A 14,239-nucleotide genomic window follows, 5' to 3' on the forward strand; every position below is an offset into this window, starting at 1 on the left:
TAGAGTTGATTTTTAAGTACAAGTGGTCACTGGGAGCTATAGGACACTCAAACATTTCCCCTTTGACTTGTGCCTTCCTGGCACCGCATGAAGGTTTGTTCAGATCTTCTTCTTAACAGCAAAGCTGATGTGGAAACGTAACTGCACGTGCAGCCCCGCTGGGCTTCTCTGTTCTCAGGACCCCCCGGAGTCCTACCTTGACTTGGGAAACCATATTCTGCGCAATATTGAGCTCCAGCTCAGAGTGTCTCCGCTTCATGTTCTGCAGCTGCTGGTCAGCATCCTGGAGATAAATCCAGAGCTCAGCCTTCAGGCGCTTGATCTCCTCCCAGCCCTGAGTGAGGTCCTGTGCCTGGGCCAGTCTTGCTTCAATCTGGAGAGAAGACAGAGGCAGGAGGGGGCATCACTACACAAACACTGATGTTCAGTGACACAGGCCTGTGATTCTTTAGCCTGCCTGTGTGTGCACAGCTGATACACACACACATGTGTAACACAGACACACAGACACACACAATCAGTATCAATCCAAAAGGCATTCTTTGCTGCAAGAAAATCAAACGTTCGGGGCTGGAGTGATAGCACTGCAGGTAGTGCATTTGCCTTGCACAAGGCTGACCTGGGTTCAAATCCCAGCATCCCATATGGTCCCCTGAGCACCGCCAGGGGTAATTCCTGAGTGCATGAGCCTGGAGTGACCCCTGTGCATCTCCGGGTGTGACCCAAAAAGAAAAAAAAAAAACTGTTAGAAAAGGAAAAAAAACCTATCTTTAGGTTTTCTAAAGATTTTTAAATGTTTAAGAAATTCACAACCAGAATTGTGAAACTCTGAGAATTTGAACGACTTATTAGGTCACAAGTAGCCTTAGTAGCTTTGTCACGTTAGGCACTTAAATAGACACGTCTTTTGACTCCCTCATGAATTTGGAGTTAGCTAGTGAAGATGTGAAGATGTATGTTGTCCTCTGGTATACATTTGTTGACATACTTCTGATATAATATCAAGTTTGGAAGGTTTGGGGCATGTTTTGATTTTTATCACTGGTTTTGAAAACCATATAATTTATTTCAATATGTTATTTCTATAAAAAGTATAGAAAGATGCCATTTTCCATAAGGATTGTATGTTTGGTAATAAAAGTGAAAACCCGACATTATTTCAATACATTGTTCTCTTTCAGTGATTTTACTATTCTGGGAAGATTTAACCAATTGAAACCCAACACCAAGTCTTATTTTGCTTCTCTATATCCAAACAAGTTGTATTGGCGTTTAAGGCAGCAGAGGCGATTTATAAGCCCTATGCTGCTATCTGCTGGCTATCTGTGGTATTGCATCTATACTTTCCCCCTTCTGCACTGCAAGGTTCAGGAAACTTTTATATAAAAATATTACTTACAGAAGGATATGGAAAAGGATAAAACAAAAGAGTGCAATGGGTGAAGAAATAATGGTAATTAAGAAGTAAAAGGAAGAGAAGTTGCTATATCACAGTTCAGTGGCACAAAAATGTCTCAGTTCCAACTCAGTGATCTTGTATCAAAACAACCATTATTTTTTAGTTATTTGCAATTTAAATATATAATTAGTAACATTTTAGCAAAACTAGCCCAAGAATGCTTTTTAAAAATATATCCTGTAATATCCTAATATTCATGAAAAGAAACATATTGAAACAAATCCAATGTGGTTACATATTTTCTTTTTCCTTTTTTACCATTTGCTCTGTTTGTTGAATGTCTTTGGCTGTTGCTTTCACTGAGGAGTTTGACAGGTCACACATGGAACATAAGAGATCTAAGTAGGTCCTGGCCTGTTCTTGCAAAGCTCGGAAATGTTTGACCTGGAAAAAAAACCCACAACTGTCAAGAATGGGAAGAGGTGTGCTGTATCTAGGAATCCCATATGTGTTCCCTTTGTAATATTCAGTTGACATTTCAAGGACCACCAAATCATACTCATTATTTTTACCATTGCTGGAAATTCGGGACTTTTAGGAAAGACTTTAAAACAAACACACTGTCCTGGATTCCTTTGTTTAGCAGCTGTTTCTTGTTGACATTTGGGAAGGCTGTCTGGTCTGGGAAAGAGGAACACCCAAGAAACTCCTCCAAACTTCCAATATTCTCTGGTCATATGCTAAGTTGTTTTTGCATTTCAGAGAGAGTTGATACTCTATATTCTGGCCAGCTCTTTGAAATGTAGCACTGTAGCACTGTCGTCCCTTTGTTCATCGATTTGCACCAGTAAGGTCCCCATTGTGAGACTTTCTGTTATTATTTTTGGCATATCGAATACGCCATGGGGGAGTGGGGGTTGGAGCAATAGCACAGCGGTAGGGCCTTTGCCTTGCATGAGGCCAAGCCAGGTTCGATTCCTCCGTCCTTCTGGGAGAGTCCGGCAAGTTACCGAGAGTATCCTGCCCGCACGGCAGAGCTTGGCAAGCTACCCGTGGAGTATTCAATATTCCTTTGAAACGCACTTTGACATATCAGTGACATAAAGTAGCGTGTCACAGCATGTTTTTCAGCTCTACTGGAGTTTGATTTTGAAACTGGGGGAGACCCTGAGACAACGGTAGAAGGAAACAGACACTCTGGTTGGGGGTGTGGTGTCAGGAGGTTGATGCCTGAAACCTCATCATCATCCACAGTGTTGCAGAATTATAAACAAAGGTGACTAAAATTTAAAAATAAAAAGCAAACAACCACAGAGATTGCCCTTTCTCTGCAGGAAAATCAGAAGTACTTCCCGACTTTCTTAGTCCAAGCAAGGCCTCTCTCTGTGGCCCTGTACTCCACACAGGAAGCGGAAGTGATGTATTTCTCTGATGATACCTAGAGTCTGCACTTCTCTCTCTCTCTCTTTTTTTTTTGTATGTTTTTGTAAGTGGTATTATACTATAGGAGCTGTACTAAGACATTTGCTGTCTTGGCTCAGGATTTTCTTTTCTGTTTTCTTATGTATGAGTTTGTCCTCCTGGAAAATATCAAGGTCAATTTCTGCTCTTTGCTACAGGTTGACCTGCTGGTGGCTCTGTGCCCTCTGAGCTCTGTGCTTTAGACAAATACATAAGCCTCGACATCATCAACATGCTAACGACATTCCCCTGGTCCTTCTCCTGCTCCCTGATATCCACCTCTTTTTACTCCCTCCCTTGATTTCTTTTCTTCTCTGTCTTTCCTATTTCTATGATCTTGCATCAAGAATAGCATAGCTATTTTCTTTGATATTTTGCATTTCTTTGTCCTGTTATTATCCTATATTGCACTTCTCTTTTTGATGTGGGGCACCAAACCATTGCTCTGTGGAACTCCCACTCTTTGGATACACAGAGCATCTCTAAAGAAGCTTACATGAGGTTTGGGAGGAATGGAGGTGGTGGAGCCAGAATGTGTCAGTAAGAGGACACATTCTCTTTCAAAGTCTTGAAAGAGAAAGCCTCAGTATCCCCTGATCAGTGCCATACAGACACGGCATTCTCGCGGGGAGCCAACCCCACCTGGCTGCTACCTGGTACCCAGCACATTTTCCTGAAACGTCTGCACCAATCCCACAGTAACCGACACCTTCCGGAGCGCGGTACCTGTTTCACAGCTTCCGCTCTGCTTGGAGGAGGGTGTGCGCTGGGCTGCAGGTCCGGCTGCACTGCAGAGAGCCAGGCCTGGCACTGCTGGAGAGTGTCCTGGCGGCTCACGTGCTTCTGAAGCTCGTGTTCCAGACTCTGGTACACCTGGGGCAAAAAAAGGTCACACCGCAGTTGGCAGAGCTGTCTTGGGTCACCAGAATCAGACAAGGCCCTGAGGCCGTTTCAAGGGTACCATCATCACCCCCTCTACTGTTCCTGATGCTACTCAACTATCCACGCATTCATGTAGCTTCCAAAAGACCACAAGAGAGTTCCATGGTCATTTCCGGATTGTAACTTCTCAACTCACACACATTTCCTGATCAGGGGGTGTTGATGGGATCAGGGCCCATGGAGGCAGATCCGGGTCACGATCCCTCCGTGTCGGAAGGAAATGATCAAAACCAGCAGTTTTTGTGGCGTTTCCCTTTCCTGTCCCCTACCCCTTTAACAAACATTGCCCTTTTGTTCATGCTGAAAGTAAACATGAAACACCAGATTAGGAAGCAGATCACCGGTATTTCTCTCACTGAAGCACTTTCTCCTTTAGGGAAGGAACAAATTGAAACACAGAGCTTCTCATGCGGGACCCAGAGAGATCCCTATTCCTGTCCTCAAGACTCGGCCTTGATTCTTTCTGATAGTCTATTTTCAATGACGTCTTTCTTTATTTTTGTTAACATTTTAAAAAGCTGGGGTAGGAGCAATAGCACAGCAGGTAGGGGGTTTGCCTTACATGCAGCCAACCCGGGTTCGATTCCTCTGCCCTTCTCAGAGAGCCCAGAAAGGTACCAAGAGTATCCCGCCTGCACGGCAGAGCCTGGCAAGCTACCAGTGGCATATTCGATATGCCAAAAACTAACAACAAGTCTCACAATGGAGACGTTACTGGTGCCCGCTCGAGCAAATCGATGAGCAATGGGATGACAGTGATACAGTGATTTAAATAATCTATATGGCACAACAACATACTTGAGGGGAAGATCAGGTTCCTTTGGACTTCTGAGTGTGATACTGTGCAACACGGCCACTGGAGTAGCACTGTAGCACTGTCGTCCCCTTGCTCATCGATTTGCTTGAGCGGGTGCCAGTAACGTCTCCATTGTGAGACTTGTTACTGTTTTAGGCATATTGAATACTCCATGAATAGCTTGCCAGGATCTGCTGTGCGGGCGGGATACTCTCGGTAGCTTGCCGGGCTCTCTGAGAGGGATGGAGGAATTGAACTTGGGTCGGCCATGTGCAAGGCAGAACGCTCTACCCCCTGTGATATCGCTCTAGTCCAGCCACTGAAGTAGAGCTAGTTAATTTAGTTTATTTGAACAGATTAATTTGAACAGATTGTTCAAAGGTGTCAGCAGAAAAGGAGGTAAAGAGACACACATAATACCCTCTCTGTGACAGTATGGTAAACCACAGTGATAAAAGGTAGGGGAGGGAGAGGGGAGAAAAAGAAAATACTGTCTGTCAAACAGGCGAGACAGGAAACAGGAGGGAAACTGGGGACCTTGGGGGAAGGGATTGTTGTTGGAATACTGCATACCTGAAACTCAATCATAACTATCTCACTCTGAAACTCACATTGTCACTGTATCACTGTCATCCCTTCATCAATTTACTTGAGCAGGTGCCAGTAATGTCTCCATTCGTCCCAGCCCTGAGATTTTAGCAGCCTCTCCTTACTTGTCTTTCCCAATGATTGGGGGCTCTTTCAGGGTCAGGGGAATGAGACCTATTATTGTTACTGTTTTTGGCATATCGAATACGCTACAGGGAGCTTGCCAGGCTCTGCCATGTGGGCGGGATACTCTCGGTAACTTGCCTGGCTCTCCGAGAGACATATATATTTATGTAACTCAGAATGATCTAATAAATTATTTTTAAAAGCAGACTAAATGCCTGTCACAGAGGCAGGCCGGGAGGCTGGAGGGAAACCAGGGACACTGGTGGAGGGCAGTGGACCCTGATGAAGGGTGGTGAAGGGTTTGGTGTGGAAACATTGTATGCCTGAGGTTACATCATGAATAATTTTGAAACTCTGTAATTCACAATAATTCAACAAAAAAATAAAAAAATAGTTTACAAAAAGTGTAAGAAACCTAGTGTTTACTTGAATTTTGTGGCATCTGGTGTTCAGTGGTTAAGCAGATTCTTCAGTGGACCAAATCTTTTCTCACTGAAGTACGGAGCTTGATGTTTAAGGGGAAAATATTTGTGAAAACAACTTTCATCTTTAGATCTTTTTTAACCTCCCATCCCGTTATCATCCAGATGTACCAGTTCTCTAGAACTTAGTCTGTTGAACTGCATCAGCTTGATGAGTTGGTATCACGATGCAGAGAGCTTATTTTCCAAGACAACTTTGGTTTAAAGTTCCAAGCCAAGGCTGGAGGGATAGCACAGCACCCGTTTGCCTTGCACGTGGCTGACCCGGGTTCGATTCCCAGCATCCCATATGATTCCCCGAGCACTGCCAGGAGTAATTCCTGAGTGCAGAGACAGGAGTGACCCTTGTGCATCGCTAGGTGTGACCCAAAAAGCAATAAAAATAAAAATAAATAAATGAAATAAAAATTCAAGTTCCAAGTCTCCCCAGGCCAGTTATAAAGCATTTCCCAAGTAGCTGGACAAGTTCTGCTCAGGGACAGACAGTGAGTGCCTCATTTGGCTTCAGAGGTTGCTACAAAAACAAAAGATTTAAAACCAAACCAAACTGGTACTGCGTTCTAACAGGGGAGAAGAGAGCTTCTGCATGCCCTCATTTCATTTTAGAAGCTACGTCCTCAGAAAATAGAGAAATCCAAACATTTCCTAATATGTCTGTTAAATTTAATTTACCCTCAATCAGCCAATTAATTTCCATTTTATCCAAAAGATGGAATGAAATATGATTGGTTTCAAGATCTTTGATCCTATTAAAATTCAAGGCCAAATATGTCAGTGAAGTTTCTGGAGCAAACTTTCCCATTAGAAAATGAAAAGAAAGAAGGAAATCAAATTAATCTTCAGCTCTCCCATACAGACAACAGAAGCAACCACTGAATTATGCTCTTCTAAGTCACTTATTCATCAATTTGCCAATGGAACAATTTCACGAGATGAGCCCTGTTCATTCTTATTCCAAAGAAAAAAGGAGAAAGGAGTTTTTTCTTCCTTTGAAATGTTGAAGCAAAAGTATAGGTTCGCTATGTTCCTAGAATTATAGCTACTTTTTTAAAAAAAAATGTATGTTTGTCTTTTGAACCATTGCCTATGTTTTGTTTTGGTTTTTGTTTTTTAAATTTTCGGACCACATCCAGCACTTACTCCTGGCTGGGTGGTGCTTGGAGGGCCGTATCAGAAGGCTCTGTATTGGCATCTGGGCCTTTCCCGACTCTCTCTCTTTCACAGTGATCTCTTAGAGACCATGGTCCTTTCACCCTGCCTCCAATTGGTGGGGGGATAGCGGGTGGTCACATACAGAGTGCTCAGGGCTTACTTCTGGTTCTGTGCTCACTCAGGAATCACTCCTGGTGGTGTCTGAAGGATCATCTGTGATGCTGAGAAGTATCTACATTGCAAGGCGAGCACCTTCCGCCCTGTATTAACCTTTCATCCCCAATCCCTCTTTTTTAATTAACTTTGAAAATGAATTTTTCAGGTCTAGGGAACTAACGAAAATTACCAAGAAGTTTTCAATTTAAAATATTCCTCACCCCTATTTAAAATCTTTCTATTGTACTTTAGATAGTGCGGTGATGATAGTGTTAACTTTTATGGTTTTGATGTACAAAATTCTTGCATCTTCACCGCCACCTAGTACTTTAGAAATTATTATTATTATTATTATTATTATTATTATTATTATTATTATGAACACAGACCACCTCTCTTGTCACTTCTTTTCAATTTCTATCTCTTTCTGACCAGCACGGTAACAAGATACAGGGACTCATTGGGATATTGTTTAAAATTCCAGATTAATAAAAAATATAAATTAACCTCATTCAAGTTTTGTTCAAAAGATAATTTCTACCCACCTCTGACTTCTATAACATAGGGATTACATTTAATGAAATTATATCCATTAACATACTGTTCAAATTTTGTGCTTATAAGTTTTTTTTTAATTTTCAGGAGAGTAAAAATACTGGATCATAACAGAATCTAGGCTGCATAAAATTTTTAAAGTATCGTGAAAATTACAAAATATATTTGGTGTTATAGAATAAATGGCCAAATAGAAACATAGTTGATGATATGTCATTAAAAAGGAGGGACGCATAAGCCAGAAAGATGGTAAAGCAAGAAAGACAATAAGAAAGACAATCATCTTGGATGTACCTGACCCAGGTTCCATTCCTAGCACTGCCTATGATGCCCTGAGCCTGCTCAGGAAATAGCCTTAGCCCTGGGTGCAGAGCCAGGAGTAAGCCCCAAACACTGCAGGATATGGTCCCAAACAACAAGAAAAAAACCAGCAACAACAAAAAGACAAAAACAAACAAACAAACAAAAAGCAAAGATTAAAAAAAAATTTTTCTGTGATCAGGAATTGGGAGAAATGCCTGACATTCACTGTAGGATGACATTACTTTGTCCTTTCCCTCCTTGCCACAAGTAGCTTGTCCCGGTTTTCCCCGGAGTTTAGGCTTACCCCAGTCACACCCATCAAGGTGTTCCCGAATCTCTCCCATCCCTTTGTTTAGCTATAATCACTTCTCCATGCTCTCTTCCCCAAAAGAGTTAATCCGAGACTTTCCCTTAATCTGACTCTGCTAATTTGCAAGGTCAGACCTTCCTAGGATACTGAATTTATATTATAAAAGTTAATATTGCCTTTCTCCTCTTCTTGTGCCTTTTGAATAATTTACTTTAAAGCTATGTCTGTTTTGTGTAGACACAAGAAGACAATATTATGTTTTTATAACTTGGGAATTAATTGGCCTCGAATATTATTCCCTCCCGGGCATCTGCTTTCTCCACTTAAGCCTCAGTTGCCCTCAGTTCCTAGCACCCCAAAGCAGGGTCCCCGACGTGGGACGAGAAGAACCCAGGGCAAGTGGTGAGTTGTGTGCTACCCTGGCATCAAGATGGGCCTGGCCAAAGTGCCTAATGCTTAACTATAAGTTAAGAGCTTGATCATGGACAAATGCTGTCACGATCCAATAGTAATTATGAGACTAGGACCCTGCCAGGGATAGGAAAAACTGATCCGGCCTGAGCACTGTAGTCTGAGATTGAGATGGTCCCAGGAGAGCAATTCTATAAGCTTTAATGCATCTCTTATTGTGTCCATATGAAATAATTAATATTATGAATTCTTATATGTTTGCAGGCTGAGGAGAAGAGAAACACATTCATGGGACTCTGCCCTTAGGTGGATCCTCCTGCTGAAAGAGAATTAAGTCCTAGGAGAAGCATCCCCTGGGGAAAAGGACCTTACCCTATTGATGGTGACCACACCTATGTGTACGCCCCAACCCCCTCATGCTGTGGAGATTTAACTAGGCTGTAAGAATGGGTTGGGGGGCCAGATCCACGGGGGCCAGATCCACAGATCCAGAGAGAGACCGAGAGCGGGAGAGAAGCAGAGAGAGAGAGAGAGAGAGAGAGAATGAAATAAACTGATCGAGCAACCAGTCTGGCCTTCTTCCTTCCGTTGCCTGCCCTCGACCCACAGCACACAGTGGTTCTGGGGCACCGGATGCGGGCGGTGAGACAGAGCCGCCCGGAGAGCCCGCGAGTGCGCACGCCCCTCTGCGAACCTTAGTTTTTTACAATTCACTATTTTCACAGTGGAATCTCAACTACTGGTGCTCTGGGGACTGTGCAGAGCTGGGGGTCAGACTGACTCAGGGACTGGAACATGTAAGGTTCACACCTCAGCCCACTGTAACTGTCTCTCTATTGCCCCCAAAAGACAATATATTCAGTATATGCATAAAATGTGAAATCACTGCATCTTCCGTTTCTGTCTGGATGAACACAGAGAGGGTCCTAAGGACTTAAGCATCCAAATTATTCTAGAGTACATTTCCTGCCCCCCCCACCCCGCTGTCCCCATGATTCATTCTAGAACATTCTAGTGGAACGCACCCTCTGGGCTGTGCTGCAGATGGCGGAGTAGCTATCCTTCGTGCCCTGCAGATGTGCTTGCACATTCTGTCTCAGTTTCACTTGAAGGTGGTCTGCACACTGGCTGATCAAGTTGTCACCTTTCATTTTAAGATTGTCCAAACGTTCTTCAAAACCCGCAATTTCTTCCATCATTGCCTATGGAAAGGAAACAGTGTTTGCTTAACCATGCTTTCCAAGAAAATACTTATCAAATAGCAAGCTTAAGATAATCTGACTCTGGAGTGTAGGGTAGCATCACATGAGGCTGACACCCAAGGACGGTAGATACAAAGGCCAGGGGGATTGCCCCATAGCTGGAAGCCTGCTTCATGAGCGGAGGGGAGAAGGCAGATGAAATAGAGAAGGGATCACTAAGAAAATGATGGCTGGAGGAACCAGTTGGGATGGGAGATGCATGGTCAAAGTAGATAATGGACCAAACATGATGACCTCTCAGTGTCTGTGTTGCAAGCTATAATGCCCAAAAGTAGAGAGAGAGTATGGGGAATATTGTCTGCCTTAGAGGCAGGGGGAGGGTGGGAAAGGGGGGTGTATACCCGGGATATTGGTGGTGAGAAATGTGCACTGGTGGAGGGATGAGTGTTTGATCATTGTGAGACTGTAACCCAAACATTAAAGCTTATAACTATCTCATGGTGATTCAATAAAATTTAAAAAATTAAAAAAAAAAGATAATCTGACTCTTTGGGGAAGTTTTCAAAAGAATATTACAGTTGATCTCAGTTACCGTAGTAGTAAATGAAAGAAAAAAACAGCAATATTCTTCCTATACAATAGGAAAAGTGATGATACATAGAGAATGATGAAGTCAACTTTAAGACCAGAGTGAGCTGGGGGGAGGGGAATAAAAGGTGGAGTGGGGAGGAAAAGAAGAGAGTGAACTGATGGTGGTCTCAGACAGGAAGCTGCTCTGTGGTATTATTACCAGAGAAAAGAATTGTTTGTGTCTCTAGTAATGATAGTATAATTTATATATTGAGTAATCTAATTATTTTTATTTTACATTATTAATATTCAGTGGTGTTGACTTACCTAATAAAATATTAATATTTAAAGGAGTTTACATGTAATAATGTATTAATTTATATAATATCCTACTTAGGGCTAAATATGCATACTAAGAAAAACATTTACCACTTATTACCTATCTTCTGTTAATCAGGAACTATATCTAGGCCCTGGTCAGGTGCATTATTAGAGCTAACAAAGCCCTGAGGGTTCTATTACATACTCAGGTGAACACAGCTCACAAATGATAGTCTCGAGCTTTGCACCCCACTCTGCTGACTCCAGTTTACATCTCTCACTACCCTGTTGTGTGTTCTCTGTGATAACTGTGAGCAAAGGGTTCGATCCTTACCACCTCTGTGGTCCCCGAGTTCCATCAGGAATGATCCCCCAAAGTAGAGTAAGTTCCAAGCACTGCCAGGTGTGGCCCCAAACCAAAGCAAAGTTAAAAATGAAGTGATTATGGCTGCTATTATAGCCACAGGACCTCATATCTCTTCATTCTCAGCAATGGAAAACAAATTATCAAATGCTTCCTTTCCAGCAGGTATGGAAACTCCAAACAATAATAGTGAGTTTTTTGTTGAAATATTGAATGTAATCAAGGTAAAGAGAAAGTATAGTGAAATGTATCAGCTATACAGGCGGGGTGGAGGGCTGGCGAGGTGGGGGGGTAGGGAGGAGATTTACTGTGGTTCTTGGTGGTGGAATATGGGCACTGGTGAAGGGATGGGTGTTTGAGCATTGTGTAACTGAGACTTAAGACGGAAAGCTTTGTAACTTTCCACATGGTGATTCAATAAAAAAATTAAAAAATGAAATGAAAAGGTGTTCATTTCCAACTATATATGATGCTAAAGACAAATGTCATACCCAACACAGGATTCTGGTCAATATATCTAAGGGATAGTTGTGTGGGGGGGGTGGTCAGCAGCCTGAATACATCACTTTTTCCAGTGGTGCTGAGTGAATGGTTCTTCTATCCACAAGGAAAAGCAGCCTTTCTTCTAAGCTGGAATAGAACCACCAAGCTAGAGGTTATTCTGGCTACATGTTATTTAGCAAGTACACATAGAAAGGTAATCCCACGGTATGTTCTACAGGTATGGCTAGGAAGTCCAATGATCAGAGAGGTGAAATAATGCCTTTAAGATCCATTAGGAGATACCATAATATAAGACTAACACCTATGGACAGTAGAGATAAGGGCTAGGAGGCTCACACCATGGTTTGGAAGCCAGCCCCTGTGCTGGAGGAAAGGAAGGAATCACAAAGTAAATGATGGTTGGAGGGATCACCTGGGATGGGAGATTTGTGCTGAAAGTAGACCAAGGACCAAACACGATGACCTCTTAGTATCTGTATTGCAAACCATAATGTCCCAAATTAGAGAGTAGGAAGGATTATACATGTCACAGAGGCAGGGAGTAGGGTGGGGTGGTGGTGGCCGGTAGGGCACTGGGAACAATGGTAGTGAAAAATGTGCACCAGTGGAGGGATGGGTGCTCGAACATTCTGTGACTGAAATGTATCACTGTATCACTGTCATCCCGATGCTCATCGATTTGCTGGAGCAGGCACCAGTATTCTCTCCATTTTTGATTTTGAGACTTGTTACTGTTTTTGGCATATCAAATACACCACGGGTAGCTTGCCAGGCTCTGCCACGCAGGTGATATACTTTTGGTAGCTTGCCGGGCTTTCTGAGAGGGGTGGAGGAATCAAACCCAGGTTGGCTGTGTGCAAGGCAAAAGCCCTACCACTGTGCTATCACTCCAGCCCAACTGAAATGTAATCATGCAAATTTATAACTGTATTTCACGGTGATCCAATAAAACTTATTCTAAAAAAAGAGAGAATAAATATTTATGAGCTAAAAAACATTAGTGGATATCAAGCATCACTGTTACTGTCACTGTCACTCTATTGCTCATTGATTTGCTCAAGCAGGCACCAGTAATGTCTCCATTGTGAGACTTGTCATTACTGTTTTTGGCGTATCAAATATGCCACGGGTAGCTTGCCAGGCTCTGCTAATATTTATGACATGAGGTCATCCAAACTGCCCACCAAAACTGTGAAAGGGATGTATCTCACTGGTAGAGCACATGCTTGACATGTATATAACCTTAGGTTTCATCCCTTTTCTTCCCCAACTGTGACCACACTACATCCATAATGTGGTACATATAATTACTCAAAATACATATTAGTCAGGCTAAGAATACTCTATTAGTTCTTTCTGTTGTTGTTGTTGTTGTTGTTACTATTTTTGTTGTGTTTGGGGGAAACCATACCTAGCGGTGCTCAGGGCTTACTCCTGGCTCTGCAGTCAAGGATCACTTCTGGATCTCAGTGATCCCAGAGTGATCACCCCCTGGTGTTCAGGGGATCATATGGTGTGACAGGGATTAAACTCCGGTCAGCTGTGTGCAAGGCCAGTGCCCTGCCTGCTGGACTATTGCTCAGGCCCCAAGGTAAGAACCCTTTAGAGCAGTATCATTCTATGTGGCTTACACATGCCTTCACATACATGATTTACTGTAATGTCCTGGTTGACTGGACGGGACTATTGTTCACTCTCTTGAGGAGGAGAGGCGGAAACTCGGGGAAGCCACGTCCCTCCAGCCAGGGAGAAGAGAATGTCTCTTCCGTGCATGTGGACTACTCCTGCCACACCCTAACTTTGCACTTTTCTAAGGGAAGATAATCTCCTTGGTAAAGACCTGTGACAAAAAATCTGTGATAAAATCTGTCACTTAGGGGATCTGTTCTAATGTTATTTGGGAGTTCAAATGCCAGGATTTAACTGTTGTTGCTGCTCTTACATACACATATGGTCACGCCCACCACACTCATGTGGACACTTACATACATACACATATATGCGATGTAGTTACCGAGCGACACACATGCATGTACTCATGCACATACACATGCATGTGTAGATGCACACAGGCATGCACTTACACCTACATACATAAACACACAAACTCATGCCCACAAATGTGCACACACATGGGTATGGTCATCCTGGCTCCTGAAAGGGCAGCTGACCTTGTGGTGGGCGAGTTGCTGGGTGATGGTCTCCAGACTGCCCGTCTCCATGAGATCTGGTGCCACCAGCCTGCCTGACATTTGCAGGAGCCACTTCTCCACCTCTTGGAGCTCGCTGTTGTAATCTTCGTGGTCCTTAACTTTGACCTCAAGACTGCAGACGTGCTCCTGCGAGGACAGGCAAAGGGAGGTGACTTTCAGGGGATGCAACAGAAACCTACCGAGACTCTTTCCTATTGGGACAGATGCAATACATATCGTAGGGCAGGTCAAGTTCTCTCACTGAGGACAGAAAATAAAAACAAACCAAGGACAACCGTCACACCACTTAAGTCATCCATCTGACCTACTCCAGGAAAACCACTAAGCTCAACAGTATCAATCCTGTCCTAGCGATATAGAATTATTGGTTTTAACTCCAAGTGC

General features: G+C 43.1%; 1 protein-coding gene across 17 annotated transcripts in view; it reads right to left on the reverse strand.

Annotated features, from left to right (window-relative positions):
* Positions 1-14,239, reverse strand: part of SYNE1 (spectrin repeat containing nuclear envelope protein 1) — a 561,745-nt gene that overhangs the window by 238,358 nt on the left and 309,148 nt on the right. For all 17 annotated transcript variants that reach the window (XM_055134197.1, XM_055134196.1, XM_055134206.1 and 14 more), the window contains 5 exons: positions 13,814-13,981; positions 9,707-9,883; positions 3,587-3,733; positions 1,718-1,843; positions 197-373 (listed from right to left, as the gene is read on the reverse strand). In XM_055134197.1, the coding sequence (XP_054990172.1) occupies positions 197-373; positions 1,718-1,843; positions 3,587-3,733; positions 9,707-9,883; positions 13,814-13,981 (795 nt within the window). The remainder of the gene's footprint in view (positions 1-196; positions 374-1,717; positions 1,844-3,586; positions 3,734-9,706; positions 9,884-13,813; positions 13,982-14,239) is intronic.

The sequence above is a fragment of the Sorex araneus genome, chromosome 4 (genome assembly GCF_027595985.1).
Source record: "Sorex araneus isolate mSorAra2 chromosome 4, mSorAra2.pri, whole genome shotgun sequence".
In the NCBI taxonomy this organism is placed as follows: domain Eukaryota; kingdom Metazoa; phylum Chordata; class Mammalia; order Eulipotyphla; family Soricidae; genus Sorex; species Sorex araneus.